We start from the raw sequence: 16,513 nt of genomic DNA, 5'->3' as shown, positions 1-16,513 counted from the left end.
TAAAAGGATAGAAAGTGCTGCAGTAACTCAGCGGGTCAGGCAGCATCTGTGGAGAACATGGATAGGTGACGTTTCACAGAGTGCTGGAGTAACTCAGCGGGTCAGGCAGCATCTGTGGAGAACATGGATAGGTGACGTTTCACAGATGTGCTGGAGTAGCTCAGCGGGTCAGGCAGCATCTGTGGAGAGAAGTAATGAGATCCTCGATCCAAAACATCACCCATTCCTTCTCTCCAGAGATGGATAGGTGACGTTTTGGATCGGGACCCTTCAGACTGATTATTGTGGAGGGGGGGTGGGGGGGTGGGGGGGGGGGGGGGGGGGTGGGGGGGGGGGGGGGTGGGGTGGGGGGAGGGTGGGGGGAGGGTGGGGGTGAGGAGAGGCAGGGCAATGTGTGGCAGGTAACAGGTGGACACAGATGAGGGAGGTTTTTGATGGGCAGATGGTGGAACAGCTTACTCTTGTCCCTGGACTTTTTTTGTCAAATTTCTTTGACAATTATAAACTTCAGGCAGAAAATCTGAAATAAAACACTGTGGAAACACTTAGCAAGTCAGGCAGTATCTTTGGAGAGAAACATTACTATATTTTCTTTCTATAGAGACACTAAAAGCCCTGCCAAGTCGCACTATTACTCATGCAAACCATTGAGGGTTTTTATGTGTAGGAAGGAACTGCAGATACTGGTTTAAACCGAAGATAGACACAAAAAGCTGGAGTAACTCAGCGGGACAGGCAGCATCTCTGGAGAGGAGGAATGGGACCTTCGACCCAAAACATCACCTATTTCCTTCTCTCCAGAGATGTTGCTTGCCCCGCTGAGTTACTCCAGCTCTTTGTGTCTATTGAGTCTTCTTATGTCCTGCAGAGTAAGTTGATAAGATGAGCTTCCAGAATTCCTAAAACAAATTCTAGCCTCTGTGTTTCTGAAATCTACTTAAGTACACGTAACATCAACAAAATCTCGATTTCAAACCCAGGGATAAAGGAATTGTAATTTCCAACGTTCCTTCAAGATATAGGATTCCAAAGTTACTGCTGGATTTGCTTTTAATTTTCCTCATTGTTTTATTCAATCTGCTTCACGACTGGCCTTGAGTGATTCAGTGTGGAAACAGGCCCTTCGGCCCAACGCCCACAATGTCCCAGCTACACTAGTCCCACTTGCCTGTGCTTGGTCCATATCTCTCCAAACCTGTCCTATCCATGTACCTGTCTAACTGTTTCTTAAACTGTTTCTTAAACCCTGCCTCAACTACCTCCGCTGGCAGCTTGTTCCAAACACCCACCACCCTTTGTGCGAAAAAGTTACCCCTCGGAGATGAGGAAAACCTTTTTCACACAGAGGGTTGTGAATCTGTGGAATTCTCTGCCTCAGAAGGCGGTGGAGGTCAATTCTCTGGATGCGTTCAAGAGAGAGTTAGATAGTGCTCTTAAAGATAGCGGAGTCAGGGGTTATAGGGAAAAGGCTGGAACGGGGTACTGATTGTGGATGATCAGCCTTGATCACAGTGACTGGCAGCTGTCTCGAAGGGCCGAATGGCCTACTGCACCTATTGTCTATTCCTATTAAATCTTTTCCCCTTCATCTTGAACTTATGTCCTCTGGTCCTCGATTCCCCTACTCTGGGCAAAAGACTCTGTGCATCTACCTGATCTATTCCACTCATGATTTTGTACACCTCTATAAGATCGCTCCTCATCCTCCTGCGCTCCGTGGAATAGAGACCCAGCCCACTCAACCTCTCCCTGTAGCTCACAGCTTCTAGTCCTGGCAACATCCTCGTAAATCTTTTCTGAATCCTTTCAAGTTTGACAATAACATGGTGCCCAGAACTGAACACAAAATTCTTCAGGGATGAAAATCTTCCATCCTTATCCAGTTTGTGCTGTGCATCCAGCCACATTATTGTGGTTGACGTTAACTCTCCCTCAGTCCAAGGACAACCGGAGAACACAGCATTGCCCTTGTGCATCATGCGGACCAAACATTTTAAATTTAAAAAATATGCTCCTTCATTTCTTCAGATGTAATCCTAAAGATAATTCAAACATAAGTCCAGGGCTCCTTAAAATAGTTCCTCCTTCAAGCTTATTGGTGCTTATGTTTTAATTTGCACTTGTGACCTCCGCTTCAACCAAATCCAAGTTAATGAATATTCGTGGCAGCATCATCCTATGGCTTAGGAGGACACCATTTTCTCCATTGTGACTAAAATGGAGCCATTCATTTATTTTCATTTATTCTTATTTCCATTTTCTGGTCCACAGATGACGTATTCACCTTCTTTAATTTGCTATTGCAGAATGAGGTGGCCAGATCTATCCATTCCTTTGAGACATATGATATATTGTCCAATTAAGGCTCAATAACTGGCGTGAACTCATTGTGCCAAGGGACCCGTTTCCATGCTGTATCTTTCAAGGATGGAAATCTCGCCCACACTGGCCAACAATGTCCAACAAGTGGGACTAGGGTAGCTGGGACATTGTTGGCCGTTGTGGGCGAGTTGGGCCGAAGGGCCTGTTCACACACTGTATTACTCTATGACTATGACTCTAATCAACTCTGTTCAATTCAATGCTGCACGCACCATTTTTCTGAAAAGGACTCGAGTAGGAGCAAGTCCTGGAACAATGGCCAGTTGGCTCTTCAAGGCAGACAGTTAAGGCAACAAAGGTTGTGCATCTTTGGAACAAGTGACGTTGTTGCTTAAGATAGACATAAAAAGCTGGAATAACTCAGCAGGTCAGACAGCATCTATGGAGAAAAGAAATAGATGGCCCTTCTTGCTTATTTGGTTCTAATTCCCTTCATCTTGATTTTGTGTTCCATGGACAAGGTGAGGTTGAAAATTAAATTGTGTAGAAGATGGACACAAAATGCAGGAGTAACTCAGCGTGACAGGCAGCATCTCTGCAGAGAACTTTGTCTCCACAGATGCTGCCTGACCCGCTGTGTTACTCCAGCATTTTGTGTCCATCTTCGGTGTAAACCAGGATCTGCAGTTCCTTCCTACACATTAAATTGTGCAGGATTTATTCAACATCCTGTCTACTGTACATCTTTATTCTGACATGCGTACCTAGCAGACTATGATTCCTGGCTTTACCTATCAATTAATTCAATGTCAACTCCCCACGATATAACAACTCACCCACTAAATGCCTTCTGAAGTCAGTGACTCTAAGCCTTGCGATGGCATTACATGCTGATGTAATCTGCTGTTTTAGAGAATGTTAATTTTCAGTGTTGCTGTCTATTTTTAGGTGTTGCGTGCATTGGGACACTTGCATCAGTCAGTTGTACGTGTGGCAGCTGCACTGGTGTTGCTGTTTAATCTGTCTGCGTGTTGGCTATGGGAGATTGGAGAGTGGAAATCATGCCTGTTCCAGAACCGACACCAGGTACGTCCGTACTAACTCTCCCCATGTTGGTTATTAAAATGGCACAAAGCAATATGGTGATATAGCTTGACTAATTCAATTACAAGATTGCTGCTGTTGATTTGTAACGGGCTGAGGGCGGACATACAATCTGGGTATTTCTAATCTTTGATGAAGTGAAATGTGCTGCATAAAAGACAGCTATATGTCTCCCCCATGAGGACTGCGGTTTAAAGCGGTACTTTGTTACTAATCAATATCCAGCATCTTTTACAATTAAATCATTCAAACGTCTTGGTGAGTAAATGGATGTGAATTTAAAGATGATGCATGTGTTGTTTCGCTCTCCTTCCAGTACATGCTCTGTCCTCTTCAGGGAAATGATGTGTGCAGTATTGAATTGAACAGAGTTGATTGAAAGACACAGATTGGAGCTGGGTCTTTCAGCCCCTCTGAGTTCACGTTCACACCAACCATTGATCACACCAGTTGTATGTTGTCCTTCTTTCCGACCCACTCCCTTTACACTCGGGCCAATTTACAGATGACAATAAACATACAAACCTGCAAGTCCTTGGGATGTGGGAGGAAACTCACGCAGTCGCAGGGAGAACGTGCAAACTCCACATGCTCAGCACCCAAGGTCAGGATTGAGCCTGGGTGTGTGATGCTGAGGGCAGCAGCTCTGACAGTGATGCCACCGCAGTGTTTCCTATCACTCTGGTAGAATGGCCTTTCCTGGAATGGCACAGTAATCTAGTTACCACCGTGATGGTGATACTCTAACATAGTGAACTAGTAACCAGAAGCAGGGATATTGATCTGCAGATGAGTGTTTGGACAGCATCACTTCTTTGGGCAATTTAAATTCAAGTAAATAAATAACTTTAGAATGAAAATGTTGTGTGTCACTAAATTAAGCCCATCTGGTCCAGCAATATTCTTGTGACAAAGGCAATCTCTTGTTCTTACTCAATGAAGCCTACACAAGGCTCAATGCCCACTGTTCCTGAAAGGACTGAGTTTGTAATTACTGATGGGCGATAAATGTTGTCTTTGTCCATGACGCCCACATTCTGTGAATGAATTGAATAAAATGGACCAATTCATAATAGATGTAATCAGTGCAGAAGCTGGTGGTAAATGTTTATAGATACAGCATGGAAACAGGTACATCAGCCCACTGAGTCCACCACCACCATCGACCACATCTTCTATGTTTGCCCACTTTCCCATCCACTCCCCCACACACACTCGTGGCAATTTACTGCAGGCATTTAACCTGCAAACCCGCACGTCTTTTAGATATGAGAGGAATCAGACTCCACATAGACAGTAAACATAGAAACATAGAAAATAGGTGCAGGAGTAGGCCATTTGGCCCTTCGAGCCTGCACCGCCATTCAATATGATCATGGCTGATCATCCAACTCAGTATCCTGTACCTGCCTTCTCTCCATACCCCCTAATCCCTATAGCCACAAGGGCCACATCTAACTCCCTCTTAAATATAGCCAATGAACTGGCCTCAACTATCTTCTGTGGGAGAGAATTCCAGAGATTCACCACTCTCTGTGTGAAAAAGGTTTTCCTCATCTCGGTCCTAAAAGATTTCCCCCTTATCCTTAAACTGTGACCCCTTGTTCTGGACTTCCCCAACATCGGGAACAATCTTCCTGCATCTAGCCTGTCCAACCCCTTAAGAATTTTGTAAGTTTCTATAAGATCCCCCTTCAATCTTCTAAATTCTAGCGAGTACAAGCCGAGTCTATCAAGTCTTTCTTCATATGAAAGTCCTGATATCCCAGGAATCAGTCTGGTGAACCTTCCCTGTACTCCCTCTATGGCAGGAATGTCTTTCCTCGGATTAGGAGACCAAAACTGTACGCAACACTCCAGGTGTGGTCTCACCAAGACCCTGTACAACTGCAGTAGAACCTCCCTGCTCCTATACTCAAATCCTTTTGCTATGAATGCTAACATACCATTCGCTTTCTTCACTGCCTGCTGCACCTGCATGCCTACTTTCAATGACTGGTGTACCATGACACCCAGGTCTCGTTGCATCTCCCCTTTTCCTAATCGACCACCATTCAGATAATAGTCTACTTTCCTGTTTTTGCCACCAAAGTGGATAACCTCACATTTATCCACATTATACTGCATCTGCCATGTATTTGCCCACTCACCCAGCCTATCCAAGTCACCTTGCAGCCTCCTAGCATCCTCCACACAGCTAACACTGCCCCCCAGCTTCGTGTCATCCGCAAACTTGGAGATATTGCCTTCAATTCCCTCGTCCAAATCATTAATATATATTGTAAATAGCTGGGGTCCCAGCACTGAGCTTTGCGGTACCCCACTAGTCGTTGCCTGCCATTGTGAAAAGGACCCGTTCACTCCTACTCTTTGCTTCCTGTCTGCCAGCCAGTTCTCTATCCACATTTATACTGAACCCCCAATACCGTGTGCTTTAAGTTTGTATACTAATCTCTTATGTGGGACCTTGTCGAAAGCCTTCTGAAAGTCCAGATATAACACATCCACTGGTTCTCCCTTATCCACTCTACTAGTTACATCCTCGAAAAATTCTATAAGATTCGTCAGACATGATTTACCTTTCATAAATCCGTGCTGACTTTGTCCAATGATTTCACCACTTTCCAAATGGCATTCCCTCTCTTTCATGCCCAGAAATTCCACTGGGCTTGATGGAATTTCCCAGTTCCATCAAGCCCTGGCCGGAATGATGGAACTCCGGCATCAATAGAACAGTCTCAGCGGCTTGGAGTTTCGAAACGGCCGCTTGCTACCGGAGGCAGTGGCTCCCGAAGTCCACAGGCCGCGTCGGTCGAAGCTCCAACACTGGCGATCTCGGTGAAAGATCCCAGGCTCCGCAGTGTTTAAAGTCAGCTCCGCGATGGTACCTCAGTGCTGCACCGCCGCTGAAGCTGCAGCTCGAAGCTCTGGTCGGTCTCCGGCAGGAAAGGCCGCGCCAATCCAGGTGGTAGGCCGCGAGGAGGGGGCGAAGATGCGGCTCGGAGGATGGACGCATCCTCGCCCAGGTAGGGACCGGAGAAAACGGATTCCTCCTTCCCCCACTCCCCCCCCCCCCCCATCCCCTATATACAAAAGACTAAAATGCCTCCAGAACAAAACAACTATTAACAAACTAAAAATAAATATTTTAAAAAGGGTGAAGAACGAACAGCTGCAGGCGAGGCTGCCACAGTTTGTAAGATGGTAGCAGTTTGTAAGAAGCTGTGCAGGGAATATGGAGAGAGATGGATCACGTGCAGGCAGAGATGACTTTAACCTGGCATCATGTTTGACACAGACATGGTGGGCTGAAGGGCCTGTTCCTGTGCTCTACCTTCTATGAATCTTCTTGTTTTCCAAATGTCAACAGTGGATTTTGAAAGTTTTAATGTATTGTGAATTCTGGGCTCAAGAATATTTTTTCCCTTTTGCCAATGCACTTGATAAATAATGTAACCTGTACGTAAGTAACCTCTTGAGAAGGAACTGCAGATGCTGGAAAAATAGAAGGTGGACAAAAATGCTGGAGAAACTCAGCGGGTGAGGCAGCATCTATGGAGACCCTTGGTCTCGACCCGAAACGTCACCTATTCCTTTGCTCCATAGATGCTGCCTCACCCGCTGAGTTTCTCCAGCATTTTTGTCTACCTAAGTAACTTCTTGAAATCTACTTTCCAAGTTCAAGTTCAAGTTTATTGTCATGTGTCCCTGATAGGACAATGACATTCTTGCTTTGCTTCAGCACACAGAACATAATAGACATTGACTACAAAACACATGAATAAATAAACTGATAAAGTGCAAAATGACAGATAATGGGTTATTAATGTTCAGAGTTTTGTCTGAGCCAGGTTTAATAGCCTGATGGCTGTGGGGAAGTAGCTATTCCTGAACCTGGTTGTTGCAGTCTTCAGGCTCCTGTACCTTCTACCTGAAGGTAGCGGGGAGATGAGTGTGTGGCCAGGATGGTGTGGGTCCTTGATGATGCTGCCAGCCTTTTTGAGGCAGCGACTTCGATAAATCCCCTCAATGGAAGGAAGGTCAGAGCCGATGATGGACTGGGCAGTGTTTACTACTTTTTGTAGTCTCTTCCTCTCCAGGGCACTCAAGTTGCCGAACCAAGCCACAATCCAACCGGTCAGCATGCTCTCTACTGTGCACCTGTAGAAGCTAGAGAGAGTCCTGCTTGACAAACCGACTCTCAGTAATCTTCTCAGAAAGTAGAGGCGCTGATGTGCTTTCTTGATAATTGCATCAGTTCTCGAACCAGGAAGATCTTCAGAGATGTGCACGCCCAGGAATTTGAAGCTCTTGACCCTTTTAACCATTGACCCGTTGATATTAACGGGACTGTGGGTCCCCATCCTACTCCTTCCAAAGTCCACAATCAGTTCCTTGGTTTTGCTGGTGCTGAGGGCCAGGTTATTGTGCTGGCACCATATGGACAGTTGCTCAATCTCTCTCAAAGTGGACGTGGACTAACATAACTTTATCAACTGTCATGTGATTCTAGTTGATTAAGCAGCTTCTTACAATTTGAGGTATTGGTGGTGGTTAAGTCCTGAAATATTATGAATACTTTGTAAATATTGAAAGGTATTTTAGACAAGATTAATGCTTCAAAATGCGTGTGTGGTTGTACTGATTTGAATTGTTTGATTCTGCTTTTCCAACAGATAACAAGGAATTTATTTATCACTGCACATCCAGATCAAGATTGTCTCCCTGCAACAGCTTTGTTGAATCACTGTCTCTAAACACCAGTCATAATTTGAGTTTGTTTTGCACGAATGAGAATGTACAAGAATGCATCGCTTACCTCAACCAGGCACGTTGTTGTCAGATTCCTCTCTTGCACTTGGTTGACAAAATGATGAAGTCATGGTGTCATAGTGTTATACAGCACAGGAACGAGACCCTTCAGCCCATCTCGTTGATGATAGAAACATAGAAAATAGATGTAGGAGTAGGCCATTCGGCCCTTCGAGCCTGCACCGCCATTCAATATGATCATGGCTGATCATCCCACTCAGTATCCTGTACCTGCCTTCTCTCCATACCCCCTGATCCCTTTAGCCGCAAGGGCCACATCTAACTCCCTCTTAAATATAGCCAATGAACTGGCCTCAACTACCTTCTGTGGCAGAGAGTTCCAGAGACTCACCACTCTCTGTGTGAAAAATGTTTTTCTCATCTCGGTCCTAAAGGATTTCCCCTTTATCCTTAAACTGTGACCCCTTGTCCTGGACTTCCCCAACATCAGGAACAAACTTCCTGCATCTAGCCTGTCCAACCCCCTAACAATTTTGTACGTTTCTATAAGATCCCCCTCAATCTTCTAAATTCTAGCGAGTACAAGCCGAGTCTATCCAGTCTTTCTTCATATGAAAGTCCTGACATCCCAGTAATCAGTCTGGTGAACCTTCTCTGTACTCCCTCTATGGCAAGAATGCCTTTCCTCAGATTTGGAGACCAAAACTGTACACAATAATCCAGGTGTGGTCTCACCAAGACCCTGTACAACTGCAGTAGGACCTCCCTGCTCCTATACTCAAATCATTTTGCTATGAAAGCTAACATACCATTCGCTTTCTTCACTGCCTGCTGCACCTGCATGCCTACTTTCAATGACTGGTGTACCATGACACCCAGGTCTCGTTGCATCTCCCCTTTTCCTAATTGGTCACCATTCAGATAATAGTCTACTTTCCTGTTTTGCCACCAAAGTGGATAACCTCACATTTATCCACATTATACTGCATCTGCCATGCATTTGCCCACTCACCCAGCCTATCCAAGTCACCTTGCAGCCTCCTAGCATCCTCCACACAGCTAACACTGCCCCCCATGATCATCAAGTTGCTTGACCAATCTAGCCTCACTTGGCTACTCCTGGCCCATGTACCTACAGTACAAACCTTACCTATCCCAGTATGTGTCTGAGCGTGTCTAGATACAATAGACAATTGGTGCAGGAGTAGGCCATTCGGCCCTACGAGCCAGCACCGCCATTCAATGTGATCATGGCTGATCATCCCCAATCAGTACCCTGTTCCTGCCCTCTCCCCATGTCCCCTGACTCTGCTATTTTTAAGAGCTCTATCTAACTCTCTCTTAAAAGCATCCAGAGAATTCCACAGATTCACAACTCTCTGGGTGAAAAAGGTTTTCCTCATCTCAGTTCTAAATGGCCTACCCCTTATTCTTAAACTGTGGCCCCCTGATTCTGCACTCCCCCAACATCGGGAACATGTTTCCTGCCTCTAGTGTGTCAAATCCCTTAATAATCTTATATGTTTCAATACGATACCCTCTCATCCTAAACTCCAGCTTCACCCAACACCTTCGCTCGGTTCACATTAACCTACCTGATCTCCCAGTGGCTCAGCACTTCAACTCCCCCTCCCATTCCGAATCTGACCTTTCTGTCCTGGGCCTCCATGGCCAGAGTGAGTCCCACTGTAAATTGGAGGAGCAGCACCTCATATTTCACTTGGGCAGTTTACACCCCAGCGGTATGAATATTGATTCTCCAATTTCAGGAGGTCCCTGCTTTCTCCCTCCCTTTCTCAGCTCGTCCTCACCCCACTGTCTCCGCCTCTGCCTTACTTCTTCCCGCCACCCTCCCCACCCTCACATCAGTCTGAAGAAGGGTCTCGACCCGAAACGTTGCCTCTTTCCTTCGCTCCATAGATGCTTCCTCACCTGCTGAGTTTCTCCAGCATTTTTTGTCTACCCTCTAAATTCCAGAGTATACAAGCCCAGCCTCTACATTCTATCAACATATGACAGTCCTGCCATCCTGGCAATTAATCTTGTAAACCTACGCTGCACTCCCTCAAAAGCAAGAATGCTTAAATATAGCCAATGAACTGGCCTCAACTACCTTCTGCGGGAGAGAATTCCAGAGATTCACCACTCTCTGTGTGAAAAAAGTTTTCCTCATCTCGGTCCTAAAAGATTTCCCCCTTATCCTTAAACTGTGACCCCTTGTTCTGGACTTCCCCAACATCGGGAACAATCTTCCTGCATCTAGCCAGTCCAACCCCTTAAGAATTTTGTAAGTTTCTGTAAGATCCCCCCTCAATCTTCTAAATTCTAGCGAGTACAAGCCGAGTCTATCCAGTCTTTCTTCATATGAAAGTCCTGACATCCCAGGAATCAGTCTGGTGAACCTTCTCTGTACTCCCTCTATGGCAAGAATGTCTTTCCTCAGATTAGGAGACCAAAACTGTACGCAATACTCCAGGTGTGGTCTCACCAAGACCCTGTACAACTGCAGTAGAACCTCCCTGCTCCTATACTCAAATCCTTTTGCTATGAATGCTAACATACCATTCGCTTTCTTCACTGCCTGCTGCACCTGCATGCCTACTTTTAATGACTGGTGTACCATGGCATCCAGGTCTCGCTGTATCTCCCCCTTTCCTAATCGGCCACCATTCAGATAATAATCTACTTTCCTGTTTTTCCCACCAAAGTGGATAACCTCACATTTATCCACATTATACTGCATCTGCCATGCATTTGCCCACTCATCCAGCCTATCCAAGTCACCTTGCAGCCTCCTAGCATCCTCCTCACAGCTAACACTGCCCCCCAGCTTCGTGTCATCCGCAAACTTGGAGATGTTGCATTCAATTCCCTCGTCCAAATCATTAATATATATCGTAAATAGCTGGGGTCCCAGAACTGAGCCTTGCGGTACCCCACTAGTCACTGCCTGCCATTGTGAAAAGGACCCGTTTACTCCTACTCTTTGCTTCCTGTCTGCCAGCCAGTTCTCTATCCCCATCAATACTGGACCCCCAATACCGTGTGCTTTAAGTTTGTATACTAATCTCTTATGTGGGACCTTGTCGAAAGCCTTCTGAAAGTCCAGATATAACACATCCACTGGTTCTCCCTTATCCACTCTACTAGTTACATCCTCGAAAAATTCTATAAGATTCATCAGACATGATTTACCCTTCATAAATCCATGCTGACTTTGTCCAATGATTTCACCACTTTCCAAATGTGCTGCTATCCCATCTTTAATAACTGATTCTAGCAGCTTCCCCACTACCGACGTTAGACTAACTGGTCTGTAATTCCCCGTTTTCTCTCTCCCTCCCTTTTTAAAAAGTGGTGTTACATTAGCTACCCTCCAATCCTCAGGAACTACTCCAGAATCTAAAGAGTTTTGAAAAATTATCACTAATGCATCCACTATTTCTGGGGCTACTTCCTTAAGTACTCTGGGATGCAGCCTATCTGGTCCTGGGGATTTATCGGCCTTTAATCCATTCAATTTACCTAACACCACTTCCCGGCTAACCTGGATTTCATTCAGTTCCTCCATCTCATTTGATTCTTCTTCAAATTTGGAGACCAAAACTGCACACAATACTCCAGGTGTGGTCTCACTAGGGCCATGTACAACTGTAGAAGGACCTCTTTGCTCCTATACTCTACTCCTCTTATGAAGGCCAACATGCCATTCGCTTTCTTCGCTTTCTTCACTTTCTTCACATACGGTAGACAGTCAGAACGTTTCACCTAGTGTGGAAATGTCAAGGACTGAAGGGCTTATTTAAGGTGAGAGGGGCAAAGTTAAAGGAGAGGTGGGGCAGGTATATTGTTTTCCACAGAGTGGGTGGGTGCCTGAAATACGCTGCCAGGGGTGGGGGTGGAGGCAAGATGCGAGAGTGATGTTTGAGGTCTTTAGCCTCGTCTACATAGCGGATTATCTCCAGTGTTTTTTCTTTACTCTCTGTATAAGGGAGTATGTTGCAGGAAATATTTCCTGGGCATTTGAGACCTGTGGGATGGTTTGCTAGGCTGGCAAAATACAAAAAACAAAGTTGGAAACTCTGCAACCACAGATGCTTTCATAGTTTGGAGGGAATGTTTTCTGCAGTTATTTGTTTGCGGGCAGATGGGACTAGCTGAGATGGGGAATGGGGAAGATGGGCTGAAGGGCCTGTGGTTTGACTGGGCGACTGTATGACAGAGGATGCCAGTTGCTCAGCAGCAGCCGGTAAATCCACACTCATCCATCCCGGCAGATTCCCCATACACTAGGGATGTCCCTACGGTGGGCATTTGTAACCCAGGGAGGAGTTGTATTTGTCCTACAGCTTTACTGCAGTTGCACCTTTAGTATCAGTCGTTGCATAGAAACATAGAAAATAGGTGCAGGAGGAGGCCATTCGGCCCTTCGAGCCAGCACCGCCATTTATTGTGATCATGGCTGATCGTCCCCAATCAATAGCCCGTGCCTGCCTTCTCCCCATAGCCGTTGATTCCACTTGCCCCTAGAGCTCCATCTAACTCTCTCTTAAATCCATCCAGTGATTTAGCGTCCATTGCCCTCTGTGGCAGGGAATTCCATAAATTCACAACATCCTGTAGTCTTACCTGCAGCGCATTTAATAGACTGATTTGTTCAGTTTCCATGTTTACATGACATGAATGGTTGACCTTTCTTTGAGGTTTGTGGTCTTAATGTGCTCATTGTTCGCCGCGTTAGGAACTCGCCACCTTGGGTTTCCCCTCGTTTTACACGGAGGACTCGCGGCAGGAGCTGAACCTGGTGGTCATTTTGAACGGCACGTATGAGCTCCTCCAACTTCATCGCAAAAGTCTCCGCACTCTGGAAGACATGGAGACGCAACACCTGAGGTCCAGCAGTGACATGGACCACCTGTACCACAGCCAGGTCAAACTAAAGGTAAACAGATGAGGAGGGACTTCTTTAGCCAGAGGGTGGTGAATCTGTGGATTGCCTCTGACAGCTGTGGGGGCCAAGTCAGTGGGTATATTTGTGGACAACTTGTTCTATTTGATTGTGCATTTGTAACCCAGGGGTTGATTGCATTCGTCGAAACAGGGCGGACCACGTGAAGGTTGCAATCTTCCACCCCATATTCTTGGTTCTGGGTGTTCAAGGTTATGGGGAGAAGGCAGGTGAATGGGGTTGAGTGGGAAGTCTAGCCCCACCTGCCCACGTTTGACCCCAATCCCTCTAAAGCTGTCCTGACCATTTTGTGTCTTATCTTCGATGTAAACTAGCTTTTCCTCCCCCCCCCTTGAACGATGGTGATTGTTGTCATGCCTTTTAATTTGATTCAATCTGTTTAGGATCAACTGGAGTCTTCCCGGAGAGAGGTTGTGTCATGTCAGGAGAAGGACAGGCAGCTGCAGTTGAAGAACAGAGCTTTACATAGTTTACTGAAGAACGAAAAGGAAGAGGTATTTGTGCAAGAGATGCTTGTTTCTAAATAAAACTCAATGCCTTTCTCAATTCACTTTTTTCTCTGAAGGACTCAAAGTGCTGGAGTAACTTTGTTTCTGTTTGACCTCCATAAATAACATGTTAAAATCCCAGTGTTTCGTGACATGATATAAACTTGATGTAAAATGTTACTTTTAAGTAACTTCTTTATAGCATCCAGAATCCTTTTGCGATTTGAGGAATCTTCTGGAATCAGTGTATGATGTTGGTGTCAGATTAGTCGAGTGCCATCTTGAACTAAAGGGCAGCACAGTGATGCAGGCCCGGGTTTGATCCTGACTTCGGGTGCTGCCAGTGTATAGCTTCCACCTTCTCCCTGTGACTGCGTGGGTTTTCTCCGGGTGCTCCAGTTTCTTCCCACGTGCCAAAGACGTGCAGGCTTGTTCGTCAATTGGTCCTCGTGTGTGGAGAGTGGATGCGAAAGTGCGAACAGAACTAGTGTGAATGGGTGATGGATGGTCGGCATGGACTCAGTGGCTGAAGGACCTGTTTCTGTGTTTGGTTTAGTTTAGAGATACAGCGTGGAAACGGGCCCTTTGGCCCACTAAGTCAGTGCCGACCAACAATCGACCCGACACTGTTCTTCCCTACACAATTTACAGAAGCCGATTAACCTGCAAAACTTCACGTATTCTGGATGTGGGAGGAAACCGGAGCACCCGGAGGAAACCCACAGAGCCACATGGAAAACATACAAACTGTACAAACCCAGGTCTCTGGCGTGCTGTAAGGCCGCAACACCACTACTGCGCCATTCCCGTGTACTTCAATCTAAAACAATGCAATGGCAAGAATTCAGGGCCTTGATTAAGATGGAGCTTGTGGCAAGATGTGGGCTCACATTCCAGTCTGCCGCTTGCCAAGCTACATGCCACAGTTTGATCTCATGACTACTCCTTGTGGGCTTGTCTAGCTTTCCACTTGTGTTGTGAACTGCTTGTTCTGTACTGATTCTTTATCTCGATAGAATTCTAACAATTTTCTTTGTTTCTCATTGCCGTTGCAAGTTACTACTCGTGAGTTTTGTTTCTCTTCAGATACAAAAATTACAAAGTATAATAGCAAGTCGTGCAACCCAGTACAATCATGACTTGAAGAGGAAGGAGCGGGAATATAATAAACTGAAAGAGCGCTTGCACCAGCTGGTCATGGACAAGAAAGATAAGAAGCTGTGTAAGTAATGCTGCAAACATGTACAAAATCATCAGAGGAATAGACCGGGTAGATGCGCAGAGTCTCTTGCCCAGAGTAGGGCAATCGAGGACCAGACCACACAGGTTCAAGGTGAAGGGGAAAAGATTTAAAAATAATCCGAGAGGCAACTTTTTCTAATTTTCTAACTTTTACTCATGCCAAAAAATCTAAAGTCCTTCAAAACAGTCCACAGTTCATACTTTAGTTAGTGTTTTGTGTCGAAGAGCTGGGAAGAAGCTGTTCGTAAACTGGAGGTCACGGTGAAATGTAAGTAACAATGTTGAGCTAGTGTTCAAGTCAAGTCAAGTTTATTTGTCACATACACATACGAGATGTGCAGTGAAATGAAAGTGGCAATGCTCGCGGACTTTTGTGCAAAAATACAATACAATTACAATACAATACAATTCAATTTATTGTCATTGCGAGGAATTTGATTTGCCATAGTCATACCAATAAAACGCAACAAAACACACACACAATACATTTGAAGTGTTGTGTTCATGTCGTTGCTGTCACCATCTGATGCAATTTCTCTCTCTGGCTTTTACTGCCCCCTCATGGTATATCAGCAGTAATACAGCAGGGGTTGAGTTTGACTTGTTCAGGCTCGGATATCGTGGCAGGATGGGCAGTAAAACCAATTGCCGTTTGTCAACACAACTCTGGGACTTCCACCAAATGTGTAGGAAGGAACTGCAGATGCTGGTTTAAACTGAAGATAGACACAAAAAGCTGGAGTCACTCAGCGGGACAGGGCGACGTCACCCGTTCCTTCTCTCCAGAGATGCTGCCTGTCCCGCTGAGTTACTTCAGCTTTTTGGGTGAGCTCTGGAACTTCCACCCATGCCCAGTCTAAAGTGGAGACCTGTCAGTGATGGAGTGTTTTTTCGCAGGCTGCACTATTGCAGCCTTCTGCAATACAGAGGGGATGTGGAGGGGTGCAGTTGTACACCCCTGGTGCTTGGATTGTGTGGGGATTAGCTGTATGGAGAGGCTGGACAAGCTTGGATTGGTTTCTCTGGAGCATCTGACATTGAGAATGGAAGTTTATAAAATTGAGAGACGTGGATAGGGTGGACAGTCAGAACCCTTATACCAGGGTGGAAATGTTAGAGCTTCAAGTACAGGGGACGGGGGGAGGAGGAGGAGTTTAAAGGAGATGTGCGGGGCAAGACACAGTGGGTGGTGCCTGCAACATGCTGCCAGGTGTGATGTTGGAGGCAGATATGATAGTGTTGTTTAAGAGGCTTATAGATAGGCACATGGATTACGTGTAGGCCAAAGGGCCTGTGCCTGTGCTGTACAGCTGTGCGCTCCATGCCAGACCATGTACTCGACACTCAGCCTTGCGTTATTCAGCCTGAGCCCCAGTAACGATGGGACTACCCTGGTGTGGAGTGTAGACCTGTTCTTCATGTTTGGGTCGGGTAGAGAGAGTTCCATCAGTGCTGCCTGTTGAATTCTGTGTGTTGCCTCACCTCTTCAGCAAATTTAGGTTAGGTTCCTGGTCATTTTTGTCGCATGTACGGAGGTAAATGACAAGCTTTATTTTGCATGCTCTCCAAACAGACCAGCTATACTATTACAGAAATACAATCAAATCAAACTCGG

General features: G+C 45.8%; 1 protein-coding gene across 6 annotated transcripts in view; it reads left to right on the top strand.

Annotated features, from left to right (window-relative positions):
* Positions 1 to 16,513, top strand: part of LOC116978070 (SSX family member 2 interacting protein) — a 50,661-nt gene that overhangs the window by 22,836 nt on the left and 11,312 nt on the right. For all 6 annotated transcript variants that reach the window (XM_033029093.1, XM_033029095.1, XM_033029094.1 and 3 more), the window contains exons 2-6: positions 3,271 to 3,408; positions 8,103 to 8,254; positions 12,941 to 13,141; positions 13,552 to 13,662; positions 14,743 to 14,878. In XM_033029093.1, coding sequence (XP_032884984.1) covers positions 3,360 to 3,408; positions 8,103 to 8,254; positions 12,941 to 13,141; positions 13,552 to 13,662; positions 14,743 to 14,878 — 649 coding nt within the window. In that variant the 5' untranslated portion in view covers positions 3,271 to 3,359. The remainder of the gene's footprint in view (positions 1 to 3,270; positions 3,409 to 8,102; positions 8,255 to 12,940; positions 13,142 to 13,551; positions 13,663 to 14,742; positions 14,879 to 16,513) is intronic.

This window comes from Amblyraja radiata, chromosome 10, assembly GCF_010909765.2.
Source record: "Amblyraja radiata isolate CabotCenter1 chromosome 10, sAmbRad1.1.pri, whole genome shotgun sequence".
Lineage (NCBI taxonomy): Eukaryota > Metazoa > Chordata > Chondrichthyes > Rajiformes > Rajidae > Amblyraja > Amblyraja radiata.
The sequence above is the reverse complement of the archived record's forward strand: the minus strand, read 5'-3'. Positions and strand labels throughout refer to the sequence as shown.